The 19,174-nt window shown below is 41.1% G+C and overlaps 2 protein-coding genes across 2 annotated transcripts in view; both read right to left on the bottom strand.

The window, feature by feature from the left end:
- Positions 1 to 10,488, bottom strand: part of LOC106076791 (uncharacterized) — a 33,895-nt gene extending 23,407 nt beyond the window's left edge. Inside the window, exon 1 of the mRNA XM_056004792.1 lies at positions 10,185 to 10,488. The gene's annotated coding sequence lies outside the window, so the exon portion shown is untranslated. The remainder of the gene's footprint in view (positions 1 to 10,184) is intronic.
- Positions 7,423 to 8,430, bottom strand: LOC129928963 (uncharacterized). Its single transcript, XM_056045570.1, has one exon. The coding sequence runs from the start codon at positions 8,428 to 8,430 to the stop codon at positions 7,423 to 7,425; it is 1,008 nt and encodes a 335-aa protein (XP_055901545.1).
- Positions 10,489 to 19,174: the final 8,686 nt, after the last annotated feature.

Consider the following 19,174-nt stretch of genomic DNA (forward strand, 5'->3'; position numbering starts at 1 on the left):
AAATAGAAAAAAAACACAAAGATAACAACTAGATTGACAGGAAGTATGTCGATATAACGTGGGGCATGTATGAAGACATGGACTGCAGTGACCGTATAGAAACTTGATAGTCAGACTGAAAGACTTGCTCATATACCGTCAAGTTAGACTGGTTACATAGTTTGGTTAAATAGACTGGTTTCATAATGTGGATAGACTGACCAGTAGACTAGCTACATAATTTGGATTGATAGACTGACCAGTAGACTAGCTACATAATTTGGATTGATAGACTGATCTGTAGACCGGTTCCATAGTCAGATTGTGTGGCATTTAGACTGACACCATATTGTAACTAGACTTAGGATAGATAGACTGACTCCATATTGTAACTAGACTTAGGATAGATAGACTGACACCATATTGTAACTAGACTTAGGATAGATAGACTGACACCATATTGTAACTAGACTTAGGATAGATAGACTGACACCATATTGTAACTAGACTTAGGATAGATAGACTGACACCATATTGTAACTAGACTTAGGATAGATAGACTGACTCCATATTGTAACTAGACTTAGGATAGATAGACTGACACCATATTGTAACTAGACTTAGGATAGATAGACTGACACCATATTGTAACTAGACTTAGGATAGATAGACTGACACCATATTGTAACTAGACTTAGGATAGATAGACTGACACCATATTGTAACTAGACTTAGGATAGATAGACTGACACCATATTGTAACTAGACTTAGGATAGATAGACTGACACCATATTGTAACTAGACTTAGGATAGATAGACTGACACCATATTGTAACTAGACCTAGGATAGATAGACTGACACCATATTGTAACTAGACTTAGGATAGATAGACTGACTCCATATTGTAACTAGACTTAGGATAGATAGACTGACACCATATTGTAACTAGACTTAGGATAGATAGACTGACTCCATATTGTAACTAGACTTAGGATAGATAGACTGACTCCACACATGCTCATAAGAAAATACAAAATTGACAACAAGAAAACCAAGAACGCTAAACAACTTTACATTATGTTTGCTCGCCAAGATTTTGTGAATGTATAATTACCCGTGTGCATCCTGCATATAAATGTATATCATAAGCCAAGTCAATATGTAAATTTATAAGCGTCAAGATATTATTAAACTGATCACGTAATATGATAATCATAGACGTTTGTTAGAGACATTTGGAGATAGCAATATTGAGATATCGCGTTCCAATATGCAATATGCTTAGTCGGGATCTATTCAGCTTCAATAATGATGTTGTTTTCAGAATCTAGAATCCAGTGGCGTAGCTAGATATTTGCCATCATTTTGGGGCCCGGGGGGGGGCTTTACCTCTTTTGGGGCCCCTGCACTTTGACATTCGACATCATGACAAAGTCAGTGGGTCTTTCGGGTTCATCTAGGGTATGATATACTCCCCGTTCTCCCCACCTTAACTTCGTGTCGGGGGGGTTGTACTTTAATCGTAGCTCGTCTGCCTGGACACTCCTTACAGGCTAGCAATTAATTTAATATTTATGAAATAATTACCAAAGAACGAATAATACAAATACCAACGTTATAATAGTCAATAACGAGATTACATATAACAAAGGTTTAATGGAGTATGATGTGGTATAAATGATGAATAAATATGAATGATATTTACAAGGACAAATGCAAGTTTTACATATTATTCAAAAGAACTATAGCACACCTTAATCTCAGTGCCACAGTTCAACCAGGGCTTGCAACGCCCACAACCCAACGCTATGGATAATAGTCAAGTACCATAACAAAGCCTACAAATCAGGCTCGACTCCAGCAGAGTTCCAAGCCTGCGTCCCTAAACAAGAAAAATACGCATTCCTTGAAACCGCCATTCACAATATTATGTTAATAACGATTTTTAAAACTACACCACGAAGAATACAGTAAAATAAACGAACTGACCCAATACTGGGGAAGAAAACACCAAAGTAAACTAACTGACCCAATGCTGGGGAAGAAAACACCAAAGTAAACTAACTGACCCAATGCTGGGGAAGAAAACACCAAAAAAAGCTCCAGCAAAAGATCCGCCAATAGCAAAAACACAACAGAAGCAAAGAGGCAATGACATCAACATAGCGCGTCCTTAAGAACTAACACACAAACCATTATGGTGCATAAAAGAAAACATCACACAAGAAGCAACTCTAGATGCGCACGACATCCCCCCCTCACCCCCCTAACTGGATCTTGCGAAGACAAGTCCAGTCCTCCAGAAGATATTGAAAACTGACTACATAGACAACCGGAATAAGCAAAAAGAATTAGGAAACATTGCCAAGACTTGAAACCGAAGAACACAACCTTCAGATAGTCAAGAACAAGCAACTATTCAAATAGATGCTGCCGCAAAGAACAACACCCCTCATGAAAATATTACAACATTGCAATGCATACAAAATAATACATATGACATACATATAGCGCATCCTTAGGAACTAACACACAAACCATTATGGTGCATAAAAGAAAACATCACACAAGAAGCAACTCTAGATGCGCACAACAGACATGAGATAATATTTAATATTTAATGTAAAAAAAAATTTCGAACTCTCATTTGGGCACCCCTCTCAACTGGGGGCACTGAGAGATTTTCAAATCCCCCCAATCCCTCACCATAGCTACGCCACTGCTAGAATCTAATTGTTTTTAACACACTTTGATGAGTTGTTTTTTTTTTTTAGAAAAGACTTAAGTACTGCAAACCAAAGTACAAGACATGTAACAGTTCAATTGTGCTTTAAAAAAAAAAATATTTTACTTTTTACAAAGCTTAAATATCAACTGTCTGTCTGTCTGTCTGTCTGGTGAAATGTACACAAATGTAGGGTTTTGTCCCCTTGGATAATTGTACACCTTATTTCTCCCAAACAGATTCACATATCAAGTTGAAACTGTAAACAATTATCTAGTGCACTTAAGAAAGCATGAATAATTTTTTTTTAAATGTCCGATTAGTCAAGTAATTATTGGTAATTATTTATTTTACCGAAAAAGAGAAATAACTTCTACATTCTTGATAGTTGTAAGTGCGGAGTTTTCCCCTTGGGTCATTTTTTTTTTTAAATAAAGTAGTTTTAGTATTATGCTTGTTTCTCATGTTCTCTTTCATCCTCTCATTTTCTTCCTTATACAAGATAAAATTAAAACAACTAGAGTCAAAAAGAACTCCACACCTCGGAGCGCAAAAAAAAAAAAAGTAACATTAGATGCATGGCATCAAAACAAGAGCAATATTTCTACAGCACGAAAGCTCAATGTGTGCTCACCTAGCAGAGATACACATACATCAGCGAGTTTCCCGGGCAACCTGGATTGTTTATTACAAAGCTTAGATCAACTCACTCCGTGTGTCTGTCAGTCTGTCTGTCTGTTACACATTTTGTACACGTTATTTCTGCCACTTCCCATCCTCGGATCAAGTTGAAACTTTGAACAATGGATTTCTGTTTCTAACAAAAGATGAACCAATCTCAAAATGACATAATTAGGTAATTAAATTGTGGTAGTTAATTAAATTTTTTTGATAGGAAATAAATCTTACAGTATTGAGGTAAATGAGGAGTAATTTCCATTAGATACGCTTTGGTTACAGAATAGTGATAATCACACTCTGAATTACCCCCACACCCCCACCCCCATCCGTTTATCAATGTCGTAAGGGGAAGGCAGCTGTTTCCTTGTCTGTCAGATTAGTGTAAATTTTATTTATTGAACATTGTAACACACACAAATAAATGTTGGTAGGAAAGTACACACACACAAACACACACATACACTAAGAGTAAAATCATATCTCTCCAAGGTATTTATTTCCCCATGTAACTTCTCATTTTACATTATCATCACTTGATAATGTTAAAAAAATAGAGTTACTGCCCCTATTATTAACATAATATCTACAAATGGACAGAAAACATTCAGTCAACATTCTTTGCGTACAGCACAAAACTCAGACTCCGGCTACCTAAGTCCATTCTTTTTACAAAGCTTATATCAACTCTGTCTGTCTGTCTGTCTGTCAGGTAAAAAGTGTGTGCACGTTATTTCTTCCACACCCAATCTGGGATCAAGTTGAAACTTTGCACAATTATTCATTGACATAGACAAGGCGTGAATCAATAAAAAAAAAAGTAACCAATTAGACAATTAATTACTGGTGATTCATTAGTTTATTTAAAAGCAACAAGGGAAACTAATACTTCTGTATTCACAGATATGGCTAAATTTGTTGGGTTTAGGCCCCTTAAATAATTGTTAACACTATTTGTTCCTCTTGCTTTCTCCGATCAAGTTGATACTTTAAACAATTATTTATTGCACCTAACAAGACAGGAATCAATAAACAAAAAATAATTAGTCAATAAATTATAGGTAATTAATAATTTTGTTTGATATCGAATAAGGAAAATAACTTGTATATTATTGGTAGATATACTTTTAAAGGCGGAATTCTTCCCCTTTAGATAAGCTTTGTTATTTTTTTGTATGGATTTTTAATATTTTGCTTGTTTTGGATAAAAGACAGGAACGTGTATTTAGATGTCGGCCATACTTACTAACACACCGTTCCACCAGCTACATGTTCATCACCCAGTGCTTTCCCTTGCCCATAAATCATTTGCATTTGCCCCAGAACTAATTCTTATAATAATAGCCGAAGGTGTGTGCTCACACAATGATGACGTCATTTAATATTTACAGCGAAATAAAACAAAAACAACGGAGTCATAAGTTGGACAAAAGATGGACACTATCAGGAAATCTTAAAACAAAAATACACGCGTCGAGGGCTTAAAAGGGTTTGAGTGTTTTCCATGTCTGGAGCTCCGGGTTATAAGGAACGGAGATTACGTCTAGTCAGTGTGTGTGTGGTTCAAGGAGAAACTTGCTTCCCAGCAGGCCCGGCCTTAGGTATTTGGAGGTCCTGTGCGAAATTAGTTTGGTGGCCCCAAATGAAAAACAAAACAAAAAAAAAAAAATAAAAAACATCGAAAAACTAAAATGACGAAATGTATTTCGAACCTAGTCTACTCCAACAATAAAGCAGGGCCCAACAAAGTGTCACTATTTCTTCTCTAAAAAAGTTTGTTTTGAGTTCTTTGTGAGGCCCCCACCAATCTGTGTCCCTACCAGGATGCCTAGTTTGCCTAAGCCTAAGGCCGGTCCTGTTCTCAGACTTGAGTCTGGGGTAGCAAAGAGTTCAAGTTATCTCTGAACCAAGGAAAATTAACCGAAAGGACAGTCCCTTCGAGCAGCAGAGCTTGTTCAGGCCTGGACTGCCACTGAGATATGATTTTTGATCAGGGCATTTTTGGAATGACCTGGCAAAGTCAACGTAGATTGATGTTGTTGTTGTTTTTTTCAGTGAGTCTGTGGTGTTCCCAGACACATCCGCGTCACCCACTCTCACTGTCACCACCACAAGGAATGACGTTGGCGAAGATGTCAGCCTTAGATGGGCACGAGCTCCGGCTTTGCTAGCCTGCTTTTGTGAATAGCTGCATTAACCTGTGTGGCCGCGTAGACAGGGAAGTCTTTGAGAGCACTGGATCATCGCATTTGGGTGTATCCACGATCTTATACACGTCAATATGGTTATATAATTAAATGCACGATGTCAGACAAGACCTCAGCGACACAGTGTTCCAAGACCTCAGCGACACAGTGTTCCGGTAGTCTTGATCCAGCCAACCATCCGGTTTTTGGCCTTAAACCCCCCCCCCCCACCTTTTTTTTTTATTCCCCCACTAGCAGACAGAACTCAACTGTGTGACACTTACTAGATTTGTGGGAACATGTGTTTGTTTAGAACTATTTTAAGGCAGGAATCATTCAACTGACATGACCTATATAGATCGACCGCAAACGTGTTAAGTCGTAAACTGGAATATGTGTGTTTGTATGGTGTGTTTGTATGGTGTGTACATGGAACAATCACGAACAGGAATCTTAAGTACACAAGTATTTCTAGTTTGATTATAGCTGTTCATTAGACTTCTGTGTTCTACTTCCAATGCCTCTGTCTAGGATTGAACGCAAGTTGTCGTACTTTGGCGTGTTTCTCTTCATGGGCTGCTAAATAAATTCGCTAAGGTGTCCCCCCGATATAACTTTAAAGACAGACTTGGGCTCCATCTTGCTCTCACTGGCATACAGGAAAGAAGCTGGCAGCAGATGGATTCTAAAAGAGACAGTTGGGGAGCCCTCACGAAGGTCGCGGGACACACATTTAAGGCCCATAAGAAAACCCTTGTAGAAGAAGACAAATAGAGAACTTAAGAGACCCACGTCGGACAACGGCTTTGTCTGCATCAGATGTGGGAAACTATGGCCACGTGAAATACTGCACTCATCCTTAATCTTCGGAATCGAAGACATTGTCATCATTATTAATAATACAAACTAAAATGTTATTACTAGTCATCCACATACGACTGGACATGGATGGATTAAACGTTTGTCGTTCAAATCTGTCTGGTCGTAACAAGTTCCCAAAAAATACAATAAGCATTAGAACAGTCTCGTCTCACAATCTACTTATTTATTGTGATGGTTTATGTTTGAGTATCAGATTACAACGATGTCTTGATGTTGATTACATCGTTTTATAAGCCTTTCACTTTAGACATCTTCTGACTTCTCCAACAATGGACCTCGTGGTTCTCTATCTCTTCTATACAAATTACGCAATACACACAGGCTGTCAATTGACAGTTTTTTTTCATTGTTTTATCAATATTATCACATGGCTAAATGTTGTTTGTTTACGATTGGTGAATGAGGTCCATAGCGTGATGTCGTGATACTACTTCAAAGAATAACCTCAAAACTAAAACCTTCCTTAAATAAATACAAAGCTTTAATTCTGGAACTAGGAATCACTGTAATACTATACACTTCAATAATAATGTACAATACAATTTAATTTCATTTAGTCGCAAATCTCCAAACTGAATATTCCAGTCTTTGAAATACTCCCTCTTGAGATATGGGGCCATTTCTAATCAACATAAGGCATTCCTTTGCTTTTTCTTCAAAACAACTTTGGTAGGCCCCCAGGCAAGTAGGGCCCTAAGCTATAGATTACCTTTAGGTAAATTCTATTTAGTTAGATGCCATTCTACACAAAAGTATAAGTCCTACAGTTTTTGCTAGTGTGTTAAAAATAAACCCATCGCCTTTTGTGTCCTAATACTGAGAGATAAGCTTCTTTCATGGAATCCTGTTCCTGCGAAGGTGTGACAAAATATGTAGGTCACAGATGGGTCTTCGTATCCACGTGAAATGCATCAGATTATTATTATCGCTATCTTCGTTGAGTGTTTAATTTAACGTATTGTCGTAAATGTTATCTCATACTATCGTCTCTATTTACGATGGGAGGGCTGGCCGTGGGGCCACACAACTTGATGGGAGGGCTGGCCGTGGGGCCACACAACTTGATGGGAGGGCTGGCCGTGGGGCCACACAACTTGATGGGAGGGCTGGCCGTGGGGCCACACAACTTGATGGAGAGGGCTGGCCGTGGGGCCACACAACTTGATGGAGAGGGCTGGCCGTGAGGCCACACAACTTGATGGAGAGGGCTGGCCGTGGGGCCACACAACTTGATGGGAGGGCTGGCCGTGGGGCCACACAACTTGATGGGAGGGCTGGCCGTGGGGCCACACAACTTGATGGAGAGGGCTGGCCGTGAGGCCACACAACTTGATGGAGAGGGCTGGCCGTGGGGCCACACAACTTGATGGGAGGGCTGGCCGTGGGGCCACACAACTTGATGGGAGGGCTGGCCGTGGGGCCACACAACTTGATGGAGAGGGCTGGCCGTGAGGCCACACAACTTGATGGAGAGGGCTGGCCGTGGGGCCACACAACTTGATGGGAGGGCTGGCCGTGGGGCCACACAACTTGATGGAGAGGGCTGGCCGTGGGGCCACACAACTTGATGGAGAGGGCTGGCCGTGGGGCCACACAACTTGATGGGAGGGCTGGCCGTGGGGCCACACAACTTGATGGAGAGGGCTGGCCGTGGGGCCACACAACTTGATGGAGAGGGCTGGCCGTGGGGCCACACAACTTGATGGAGAGGGCTGGCCGTGGGGCCACACAACTTGATGGGAGGGCTGGCCGTGGGGCCACACAACTTGATGGGAGGGCTGGCCGTGGGGCCACACAACTTGATGGAGAGGGCTGGCCGTGGGGCCACACAACTTGATGGAGAGGGCTGGCCGTGGGGCCACACAACTTGATGGAGAGGGCTGGCCGTGGGGCCACACAACTTGATGGGAGGGCTGGCCGTGGGGCCACACAACTTGATGGGAGGGCTGGCCGTGGGGCCACACAACTTGATGGACATATCATTAAGAAATGTTTGCTAAGAAACACTATGCTTCGATTCTGAAACTTTAAAACAAAAAGTATTTATAAAAGTTTTAAAATTGATTGGATGGCACTTGTATAAGGAGGGGGGGGGATGCAATAAAGAGTTCCAACTATTTCCCTTCTTTTAACTCCCCCCACTTCATAAATCACTGGAGAGTGGCCATGTCTCCCCCCCCCCCCCCGCCCTCCCCGCCCTTATTAGATCCGATCAATCACTGCACACTTTCTCAGGGGTAGAGACTAAAGATAAAATGAGCCGACAATTAGCCTTTTGCCGAATAGATATAAAGAAAGTAGAACAGCGGAGAACAAAGAGAGTTACCTCACGTTCATGTCTATTCCGAGGAGGATAATAATTCTGTCTATTCTGAGGATAACAAGAAGTCTAGTCCGAGTCTGTCTCCGGATTAGGTCAACATTTATAGAGCAAGACGCCGGCACCGCACACATCGCTGTGTGAACACACATACTCCTGAACAGGGCGCCACTGTATTGAACAGCCCCCCTCCCCAAATATACATAGTCTTACAGGTCCAGCTTTAGGGTCCCCTTTGCTTCCCTAGTTAATGTCGGCGACCAGTGCTAAGAGGTGCTGTACACCATTCCGTCGATGTGAGTGAGTCGTGTCTTGATTCACTTCATCTGAGTAGGCCTTATGTGCGCGCAGTCACAAAGATAACTCTGTTGGTCAATATCAATATATTTCACCGACACTGGTTCAACATATAGGTTATAACGGGACATTGAAATCAGAGGCGGTGTTGTGAGTGCACATAATTTAGTGGTGAGGGGGTGGCCAAAGAATGGTGAAATCCAGTAAAAAATTATAATGTAAAATATAGGAAAAAAAAAAAGGGGGGGGGGGGAGGGCAGAAACGAGAGTACATGTTTGTTTCTTCGCCCCTGGGACACCTATGAAAAAAAAATTTTCTATGAAGCAAGACGAAGAACTTAAAAAAATTGATTATTAATACTCGCAAGTTGCTTGTTCATGATGACCTTCAGTTTGAAGATTTTCATAAAATGGAGGTCAATCTATAAATAGTTTTTTGGTGTATCCGGTGTATAGAAATATTTCATTTTAGGAGGCGTGGTCGAGAGGCTAAGTACGCTTTAAAGGGGGCTCGAGGTTCGACACTCGACTCGAGCAGAGGTGTGTTTACTGAACTCCTAAAGGCAGCACGGAAAACCTTCTCCCAGATACCCCCTCCCCCACCCACTAGTCCACAAATGAGATTGGATCATAGCGCTATGAGCATGCTATAAGCATTTTAAAGTCTTTTTTTTTTTTCACAAACTCAAATCAAACTGTACACAAAGAGGGAACTACTAGATGTACTTTAGTACGAAAATATTAAATTGTCTGTTTCTAGTTGTGTTACTATTATTAGAAACTGCGTGTAAGGTATTCAAATAGATGTAAATTGAAATTAATCAATACGGGCTTATGTTAATAATTTCAAATCCTCCTGAAATATATTCCACACTTCAAAAAGGCGCATAGATCTAGATCTGGTCCATCTAGATATTTATTCACTAGGAGCTTAAACTTAAAGAAAAAAAAAACAGGTTGGATTTTATTTTAAAATCCTTTTGTTTTACTACACTAAACAAAAAAAAAACAACTTCCTTATACCTGGATTTAAAACAAAAAGAAAAAATAAATAAAGAACTGGTTGTCTGCTCCTGAATGAGCAGACGGTAAAGGCATTGAAAGAAATCGCTCACCCGTTCACTCAGGATTTCCTGCTCTGGCAAGCAGTCCCAGTTCAGTATAATCCCAGATTCAGAGAAATAAACATAACACACTTGTCCCTGCAGTAGCTGGCAAATCTCCTGCGTCTTGTCGGCTACTAATATTGGTAAGGTATAAGTTTCACTCAGCAAGCGGCAGTACCCTCGCAGGCTAATTTCGTCCGCGGAGTGATATGACTAAATCCGCAAGTCGAGAAAGCAGATGGACCACTTCTTTTTTTTTTTCTCTTCGATACACGAGAGAGAGAGGGACGATTTTCTTTTTCCTCCCGTTCAGTTCTAGAGTGACGGGTTTGATTTTACGAAGAATAACTGTATCGTTGACTTGTGTTATTGCCCTTTAGAATGTAAGAGAAAAAAGGAAGGGGGGGGGTATCTCGACGTGGCCTCGCGAAGGATTTGACAGTAGGCGCGGCGAGAAGAAAAAAAGGCGGGTGCGAGAGTTTGTCACGTGATCGTCTAGCGCCAATGAAAGCCGTGAGGGTTCTGCGATGACGTATTGATTGCCGCGATGTGGGAGGAGTCATCCCCGGGGTGTGGGCGGGCCCCCACGTCTGCTGCTGATGACGCGTGATGTTTGAGCCGAGGTGGAAAGATGGGTGGAAGTTCATTTGGGCCTGTCTATAATGTGACAGTGGAGCGTGTCACACTTGACATCTGTCACTTGGCAGCATGGGAGGAGAAGAAAAACTGAGTGAGAGAGAGACAAGAGAGAGAGACTAGAGAGAGAGAGAGACTAGAGAGAAAGAGAGTGTTAGTGGAAGTTCAGAAAGAGTTTGATCTCCAATACCAATGAGATGCTGCTCACGAAGACGTATTCATTCTAAGTTTGAATTTTCCAAAGAAGCTAGAACGTTCTAGATCTATCGTAAACAATCAACTTAGAAACTATTGGATGAAACTTTCCTGTATTATATTTGTTAAACCGGCGAGATGCCTTTATGAACGTGATTGATGTATGGTCGAGTTGAACAGTTCAGTTCTAATCTAATCTTGATCCTCAATTCAACAAACGAAAATCTAGAAGAGAAGATCAAAAACATCACACAGGGAGTACCAAGAGTTTGGAAAAACATAAATCTCACCACAGTGACCAAAAGGAGGTCTACAAGTCACGTGTTTTGAGAAAGCTACTGAACGGCAGTGAATCAAGGACTACCTACACAAGGCAAGAAAGAAAACAAACTCATTCCACTTGCGCTGATTCCGAAGAATCTTGACAATCCCATGGCAAGAGAGAGTATGCCATACTGAGATCCTTGCGCGAAAGGGTGTTCCCAGCATCTTCACATTTCTTAGACAACGGCGCCTACCCTGGCTTGGTCAAGCTCGCCTGATGAAGGACAATCGTATCCTTTACGGGCAACTCTAGACTGGATCGAGAAAAACGGGTCGTCCCCACCTCCGTTCTGCGGATGTAGTCAAACTGAACATCAAAGAGTGAATATTGATACTGACCATTGGGATGACCTAACCCTAGACAGCAGTACGTGGAGAGGGAAAGGACGGCACAAAAAACATAGGCCTCAACTCTGGAAGAGAAGCAAAAACATATGCCTCAGCTCTGGAAGAGAAGCAAAAACATATACCTCAGCTCTGAAGGAAAAGCAAAAACATAGGCCTCAGCTCTGGAGGAAAAGCAAAAACATAGGCCTCAGCTCTGGAAGAGAAGCAAAAACATATGCCTCAGCTCTGGAAGAGAAGCAAAAACATATGCCTCAGCTCTGGAAAAGAAGCAAAAACATATGCCTCAGCTCTGGAAGAGAAGCAAAAACATATGCCTCAGCTCTGGAGGAAAAGCAAAAACATATGCCTCAGCTCTGGAGGAAAAGCAAAAACATAGGCCTCAGCTCTTGAGGAAAAGCAAAAACATAGACTAAAAGAAAAGCTCAGAAAGAAAAGCGTGTCATACGAAAAATGGCCAACTCCTCTACCACCAAAAGCGAAAGCCACATTAACCTGCGATATTTGTGGACGGGAGTGTCTCTCCAAAATAGGGCTCCACAGTCACATGATCAAATGTTCGAGATGAACCTTAGTCGTTCTACGACTGAAGGAGGCCAACAAAGTCTTGAAAAGGTGTGGGGGGGGGTGGGGATGGTGAGCTCGGGATGTCACAAAGGACTGTCAGTTTGATGGTCCTAAGTTTGAATCCTGACCAGCGCCCAGCAGGAGGTATCTCCTACGACGTGATAGTCATTCACTTCTGAAAGCACGAGCACAACTTGCCCTGGACTGACGTGTACACCTAACGTTCAGTCTACCAGTAGGTCAACGGTCAAGTGAAAAAAAAAATGGAAAAGGGGATTAATGGTGGTCAGCAGTTGTGCTGGCCACACCATCCTCAAACAACATTTGCTGAAGAATCGGATAAACACAAATTCACCAATCCTAACGTCAAAAGTTTTCAATTTCTCTCTCTCTCTCTCTCTCACACACACACACACACACTTTGTCTCTCACACACATTAGATAAATGTAGATCAACATGTCTGTTTGAAATGAAAGATCTTCAGATTAAGATACAAAACAATTGGTGAGTGACACGTCACTTCTTTGAAGCGGGATTAAAAAAACTTGACAAAAAGTGTGTGTGTGTGTGTGGGGCCACCGGGGGGGAGAGACATTATTTTAGTATGCATCTTCATCATGCAAGTCAACAGCTGCTGGTTCGTCATGAGGGGGGCAACAAGTTTTTTGTTTGTTTTGTTGTTGTTTTTTTTCTTATTCTTCTTCTGTCTCCATCCCATGTTCTACCCAACTACAATGCTCACATTATTGGTGTCAGAGATGGGGACAGAAGATACACTATTTGCGGCTCGCGCCAGCAAGATGAGAAAAAGAATGAGATAGAGAGGCGCGCCGTGAAAGACTTATGCTAATTTGTTAGTTACTCCTACGCACTAAAATCTAACAGGAAAAAAAAAAGTGCTAACAAGTCAGATATTATTCAAGAAATTATTTCCATACTGTTAAAATAAAAAATACGTCTTTGAAGCTAAATATATTTTTTGCCGCAGTCCTCCCAGCCCGCCCCCCTCGCGCCTTTTCCTGTGACTATTTCAAGATGTTACCTTCTTGTGACTAGTTTAATGAGGGGAGGCTAATGTCTTCGTGTCCTCGTGGAAAGGGACGAAACCCGGGCAGCCTCATGTGGATTAGGGTCTGAATGGAACATTTGTTGGAGGGGAAAGGTTACCTGGGATTGAGTTTACACGTGTGAGTGTGTATGTGAGTGTGTGTGAGTGTGTATGTGAGTGTGTGTCTGAGTGTGTATGTAAGTGTGCGTGAGTGTGTATGTAAGTGTGTGTATGTATGTAAGTGTGTGTGAGTGTGTATGTAAGTTTGTGTGAGTATGTATGTAAGTGTGTGTGGGTGGGTGTGTAAAATTAATTGATTGTAGAAAACATTTTTTTGTTTGTTAAGGGAGTATTCATTGTATTGACTTTGTTTGAAAGACTTTATTCTGACCTTTATGTCCTCCAGTGTCTTAATGGGGGTGGGTGGGGGAGGGGGTCGTAGAAGACGTTTAAAGACACAAAACGGGCATAATATTTGTACAGTTGTAGGACAGCTGCAATATGGCGTGGAAGTCAAGGCCCAAGGTGGACACTTTTACTCAATAGTTTTTAGGGATTTTTTTTTAGTTTTCTTTTGCCATTGCATTATGAAGTTCGCTTATTCTTTCTTTCTTTCTTTCTTTCTTCTTATTTATTTATTTTTGCTGCTTTTCGGACGATGCGGAGGAACTCGTATGTTAAATATTTACTCTTTCTCACCATTGTCCAGGCTAGACAGAACAAATGTTGCACAAAAGTACCGTTCAAATGAGAAAATAAATATTTTGTAGATAACTCTACACACACACACACACACACACACACACACACACACACCAACACACACACATACATATAGATCTAATTAATGATACTCGCTGGTACGGGCGGCAAGTTTTCTTTGAAGACAAAGAAAGTCGCGTGGCAGCTGATGTTGCCAACATGATAGATATTTAAGATTCACAAGGCGTCTGATGTATGGATTAGTTGTTCTATAGAACTGATATAGATCTAATCCCACCGTTTACAAACTAGTTACCAGTTGGCGGCTTTTGCAACAGGACTGCACATAACTTTTGGCTGTTAGTTAAATCTTGCCTGGCGTGTCTACAAGCGCCAATCAATGACTCAAGGATTATAAACAGATCTGATATTCGGTACCTGCTCTCCAACACACGGTCCTTTCAATAAGTTGCTAAACCCACATTTATCGTGCACGATTATTTTACTACAATTAATGTGAAGATAGTTCAAAATTACATTGACAATAATCAGAACCAGGTGGGCTAATAGATATTCCTTATAAATGAAACAGTTAATACGATCCAACCTTACAACGATTACTGACTGTAGTGGACGGATCATGCCGTTGGATGGCTAGGAATGGTTTTCAGTATCGTCTGTTATTAAGTACTTATGAGTAATGCCCCTTGTTTTTTATTATACATTTTACATTCAAAATGCAGACATTACTGTTACAGCTTTCAAATATCTGTTACATTCAATGAAAAGGGGTGTGGGGGGGGTATCGTCATCTGAATCCGGATTTCTTTCTTTATGTGTGAGCGTATTTCAGTAAGTTTGTGAGATGTGTTTGTGTGTGAGCATTTATGAAAGCCGTTCGTGGGTTTAACTTATGATGAGGCTTCCATTTATGCCGAAAATATTGTTAAAACCCCAGGCCCGCAACGACACTGATGGTACGCACCAGGTTTAACACCAGGAATAGACGACATATTGATTCTAGAGGAAGAACTTTTTTAGATCCGGCTGAAGTGATTTGCAGGTTAGAGGAAGAACTGTTTTATATCCAGCTGAAGTGATCTGCAGGTTAGAGGAAGAACTGTTTTATATCCGGCTGAAGTGATCTGCAGGTTAGAGGAAGAACTGTTTTATATCCGGCTGAAGTGATTTGCAGGTTAGAGGAAGAACTGTTTTATATCCGGCTGAAGTGATCTGCAGGTTAGAGGAAGAACTGTTTTATATCCGGCTGAAGTGCTCTGCAGGTTAGAGGAAGAACTGTTTTATATCCGGCTGAAGTGATCTGCATGGTAGAGGAAGAACTGTTTTATATCCGGCTGAAGTGATCTGCATGTTAGAGGAAGAACTCTAGGCCAGCAAAAGTGAACAAGAGCTCCCTCTCACCGGCCTGTATGAAAACAGTGTACACTGTTTTGTCTGGCGGGTGGGTCAGACTTGCGGCAAGAGGCCGCGTATAGATCTACTAAGACCCCCGCCATTTTTCTTTTCTATACCAGGCTAACCGTGCGGGACACGCCATTTATTATGTAACGGCCCCTTGAGGAACAGCGCCTGGATTGTGACAAGGTTGTGGGAGCTTTTTTTTACAACTCCGCGCAGTGCAATGAGGATGCTCTCGCACCCCCTTAGGCACCCCCACGGGAGTCTTGTTTTGCTACCATTTAGCCTAATCGTTTCCTCCTACGATCGTTTCCACCCGGGCGCCACTATGAGGCAGGGTTGCATGTCCGGGATTTTATAACTGTAAATAAATACCTCGTCTATTATTATCTCCTTTCGTTGAGTGCTTGCCTTGGATTTGAAAAATATAAACAAATAATGGCCACATCCGCTAAGCTTTAACACGATTTTAACACCTTTTTAACACCAATTTAACACGACTATGTCGATGCCTACAAATAACCTTGACTGACTCTGTCATAGAAAAGAAGCTAAAATAACGAGAAATCCAGATGGTGATTTCATGTGTGCTGCCAGGAATATCCGTTACCGATTGAATTTTGCGGTGTAGGAATTTTTCTTTGCTTTCTTCGCATCCTCTCCACTTGATGCTGATACCTCCAGGGACAAGATTATATGGGGTCTCCCAAACAGAACAACTGACATGCCGTCGGAACGGTGCTTCTTGCTGGCCTAGAGTTTCAAGATTTTATGTCTCAACTTTCTTGACAATTTCAGATTTTGTATATTGGGGCGTTGCAGTAAGGGTGATATAAGAATTGGCATCTACTAGCTTGTTCTATTTTATTGCTATCCGTGAGACAATTCTCATGGATGAAGAAAAGCAAACCTCTTATAACTTAGCGGCAAAAGAAGTTACCTGGTTTTTTATAATAGTGGCTAAGTAGATGGTAAAATAGTAAAGTTCCCCTTTCAGACCACGCCGTCTATAAGGTAGATGGTGTAAAGGTCATCTGTTTCTATGTTTGATGACAATCCCAAGCGCTAACAAGGAACATAAAGATGTGGACATGTAAAGGTAAACAAAATTCTGCCTTTCTGTATCTACCTGGTCATCTAGTTCTCAAACTGTGGTCCGCAGACCATCATGGTCCGAAAAAAAAAAAAAAAAGAGGACAATAGTATACAATTAAATTGATTTCTTCGCTAAAAGCCAGATGATCCTATCAGATAATGTGAATACTACTAAACTCGCTCGTTACTACTGTTTAGTAGGCCTACAACGTAATATTCTACAAAGACATAAACCTAAAACTGGAAGACATTCTTCACTTGGATAGTCTCGACTTGCTAGTGTATACTCCGATGAATCCATTCTACTACTGGAGCAGTGTACAGACATCTCCACTCGTAGCACGTCATGAACCCTCAAGACACACACTAAAAACTTATGCTCGTGGAGAGTCGCGGTTGCTATTTACAAACATTGAGCTGGACATTGAGCTGGACATCCAGGTCATTAATGTATTTTTATTTTAAGCCAAAGTTATAATTTCAATAAATAATCATTAAAGAAAATGTCTGATTTTTACATTTTTACTTTATATACTATGCATTTATAACATTTATAAGTCTTTTCACGTAGGGGTCAGTGGGAAAGTTTTGAATATATAAGGGGTCCCCCAGTTCAAACCATTCTAGGTGTAGCAGTTATAGGCTGCTATTATAAAGTAATTGTTTGTGTGTGTGTGTGCGCGATTCAGTTTTTTTTTTTTAATAATGATAGACTGCAATTAAAACTATCGGATACTTTGGCTGCACAGGCTGAATAGATTCTGATGTAACTATGAGGAGGTGTGTCGTAGGTCATAAATAGGAGTCAGAATGTTGAAGAGAGAAGAGATTCAAGTCTGAGACCCCTCAATTGGGAAGCCAGACGCTTTATAACACACCACACAGCCACTACTCATCTATCAGTATCAATATAATCATAAGTTGGCTGTCCGTAGCATTGTAATGAAGTTTGTAAAAGGTTTTACATGTTTCGGATGTTTCTTCAGAGTTGAATATTCTACTTCCTAGTCCAAACATCCCGCAGGACGACGGGGGATGGAAGTGGGCAAGGTACGAACCCGAGATCATCGAGACAAGAGATAGCATACCTTACGACCAGGCAGCCATCCAATTTCAAACTGTTACATACTCAGCTCTTCTGGTCCCCTAGCCAGGGCCGGCCTTAGGCCACTGCCATCTATGCGGCTGCAGTGGACCCCGCACTTTTATAGGACCCACGCTAATTCTAGGTGTAAATTATTCAACTAAACCATTATAACTTATATTAAAGGGTTCCCGCGGCCTCATGACTTTCAAGAGCTCATGAAAATCTTCTGAAATTGCAAAATATACTAAAATATCCTGAAAATCGAGTGAAATTATTAAAATCTCCTGAAAACTCATACAAGGGCCCCATAATGGTTAGGATCGGTCTTGCCTCTAGAATACTGCAGTCTGCGTATTACAAATATATGTATCGTAATGTAAATGCCTGTATCGATAGAAATACTTTCCATAAATGAGGCAAAACTTTAATGAAAAGACAGAACAAACATTTTGCAAGATTTCCAGGTGAATGAAAATCAAAGAGGAAAAAAAAAAAGAAATTAAAAAGTAAGACATAAAAAAAAATCTCAACGAAACAAAATAAATGTTGATAAGAAATCAATCAGAGAGTTTTAGAAGTCAGCAGTTAGAATGTCGTGATGTCGTGAACTGAAACAAAAAAAAAATGTCTTTTCAGACAAAGTCGCAGATCCTTTGTTTCGTTTCGATTGTTGTCAAGGTCGTGAAGTGTTTTCAAGGTCGTGGAGTGGTCTAGAGAGCCAGCAATTTGTGACTTTGATGTCCTCCAGGGAATGTCTCGTTTTGCTAGGTTATTTAGTTTTTGTTATACCATATGAATTGTTGCCACTGAGTACGTTTTTTTTTTTTTTTTTTAGAATTAGTTTTGTTTTTAGGTTTGTGAATAATACTCTTGTCAACGTGTTTATTTGAACTGAGGGCGCACTATGCTTTCATAGGGAACTAAGAGCGGACTATGCTTTCATAGTGAACTGAGGGCGTTCTGTGTTTTCATAGTGAACTGAGGGCGTACTATGTTTTCATAGTGAACTGAGGGCGTACTATGCTTTCATAGTGAACTGAGGGCGTACTATGTTTTCATAGTGAACCGAGGGCGTACTATGTTTTCATAATGAACTGAGGGCGTACTATGCTTTCAAAGTGAACTGAGGGCGTACTATGCTTTCAAAGTGAACTGAGGGCGCACTATGCTTTCAAAGTAAACTGAGGGCGTACTATGTTTTTATAATGAACTGAGGGCGTTCTATGCTTTCATAGTGAACAGAGGGCATTCTATGCTTTCATAGTGAACTGAGGGCATTCTATGTTTTCATAGTGAACTGAGGGCGTTCTATGTTTTCAAAGTGAACTGAGGGCGTTCTATACTTTCTTAGTGAACTGAGGGCGTTCTATGTTTTCATAGTGAACTGAGGGCGTTCTATGCTTTCATAGTGAACTGAGGGCGTTATTTGCTTTCATAATGAACTGAGAGCGTTCTATGCTTTCATAGTGAACTGAGGGCGTTCTATGCTTTCATAATGAACTGAGGACGCCATGGGCGTAGCCGGGGGGGGGGCTTCTTGGGGTTCAACCCCCCCCCCCCCCGAAATGACGGGGACGGAA

The sequence above is a fragment of the Biomphalaria glabrata genome, chromosome 11 (assembly GCF_947242115.1).
Source record: "Biomphalaria glabrata chromosome 11, xgBioGlab47.1, whole genome shotgun sequence".
NCBI classification, from domain to species: Eukaryota; Metazoa; Mollusca; class Gastropoda; family Planorbidae; genus Biomphalaria; species Biomphalaria glabrata.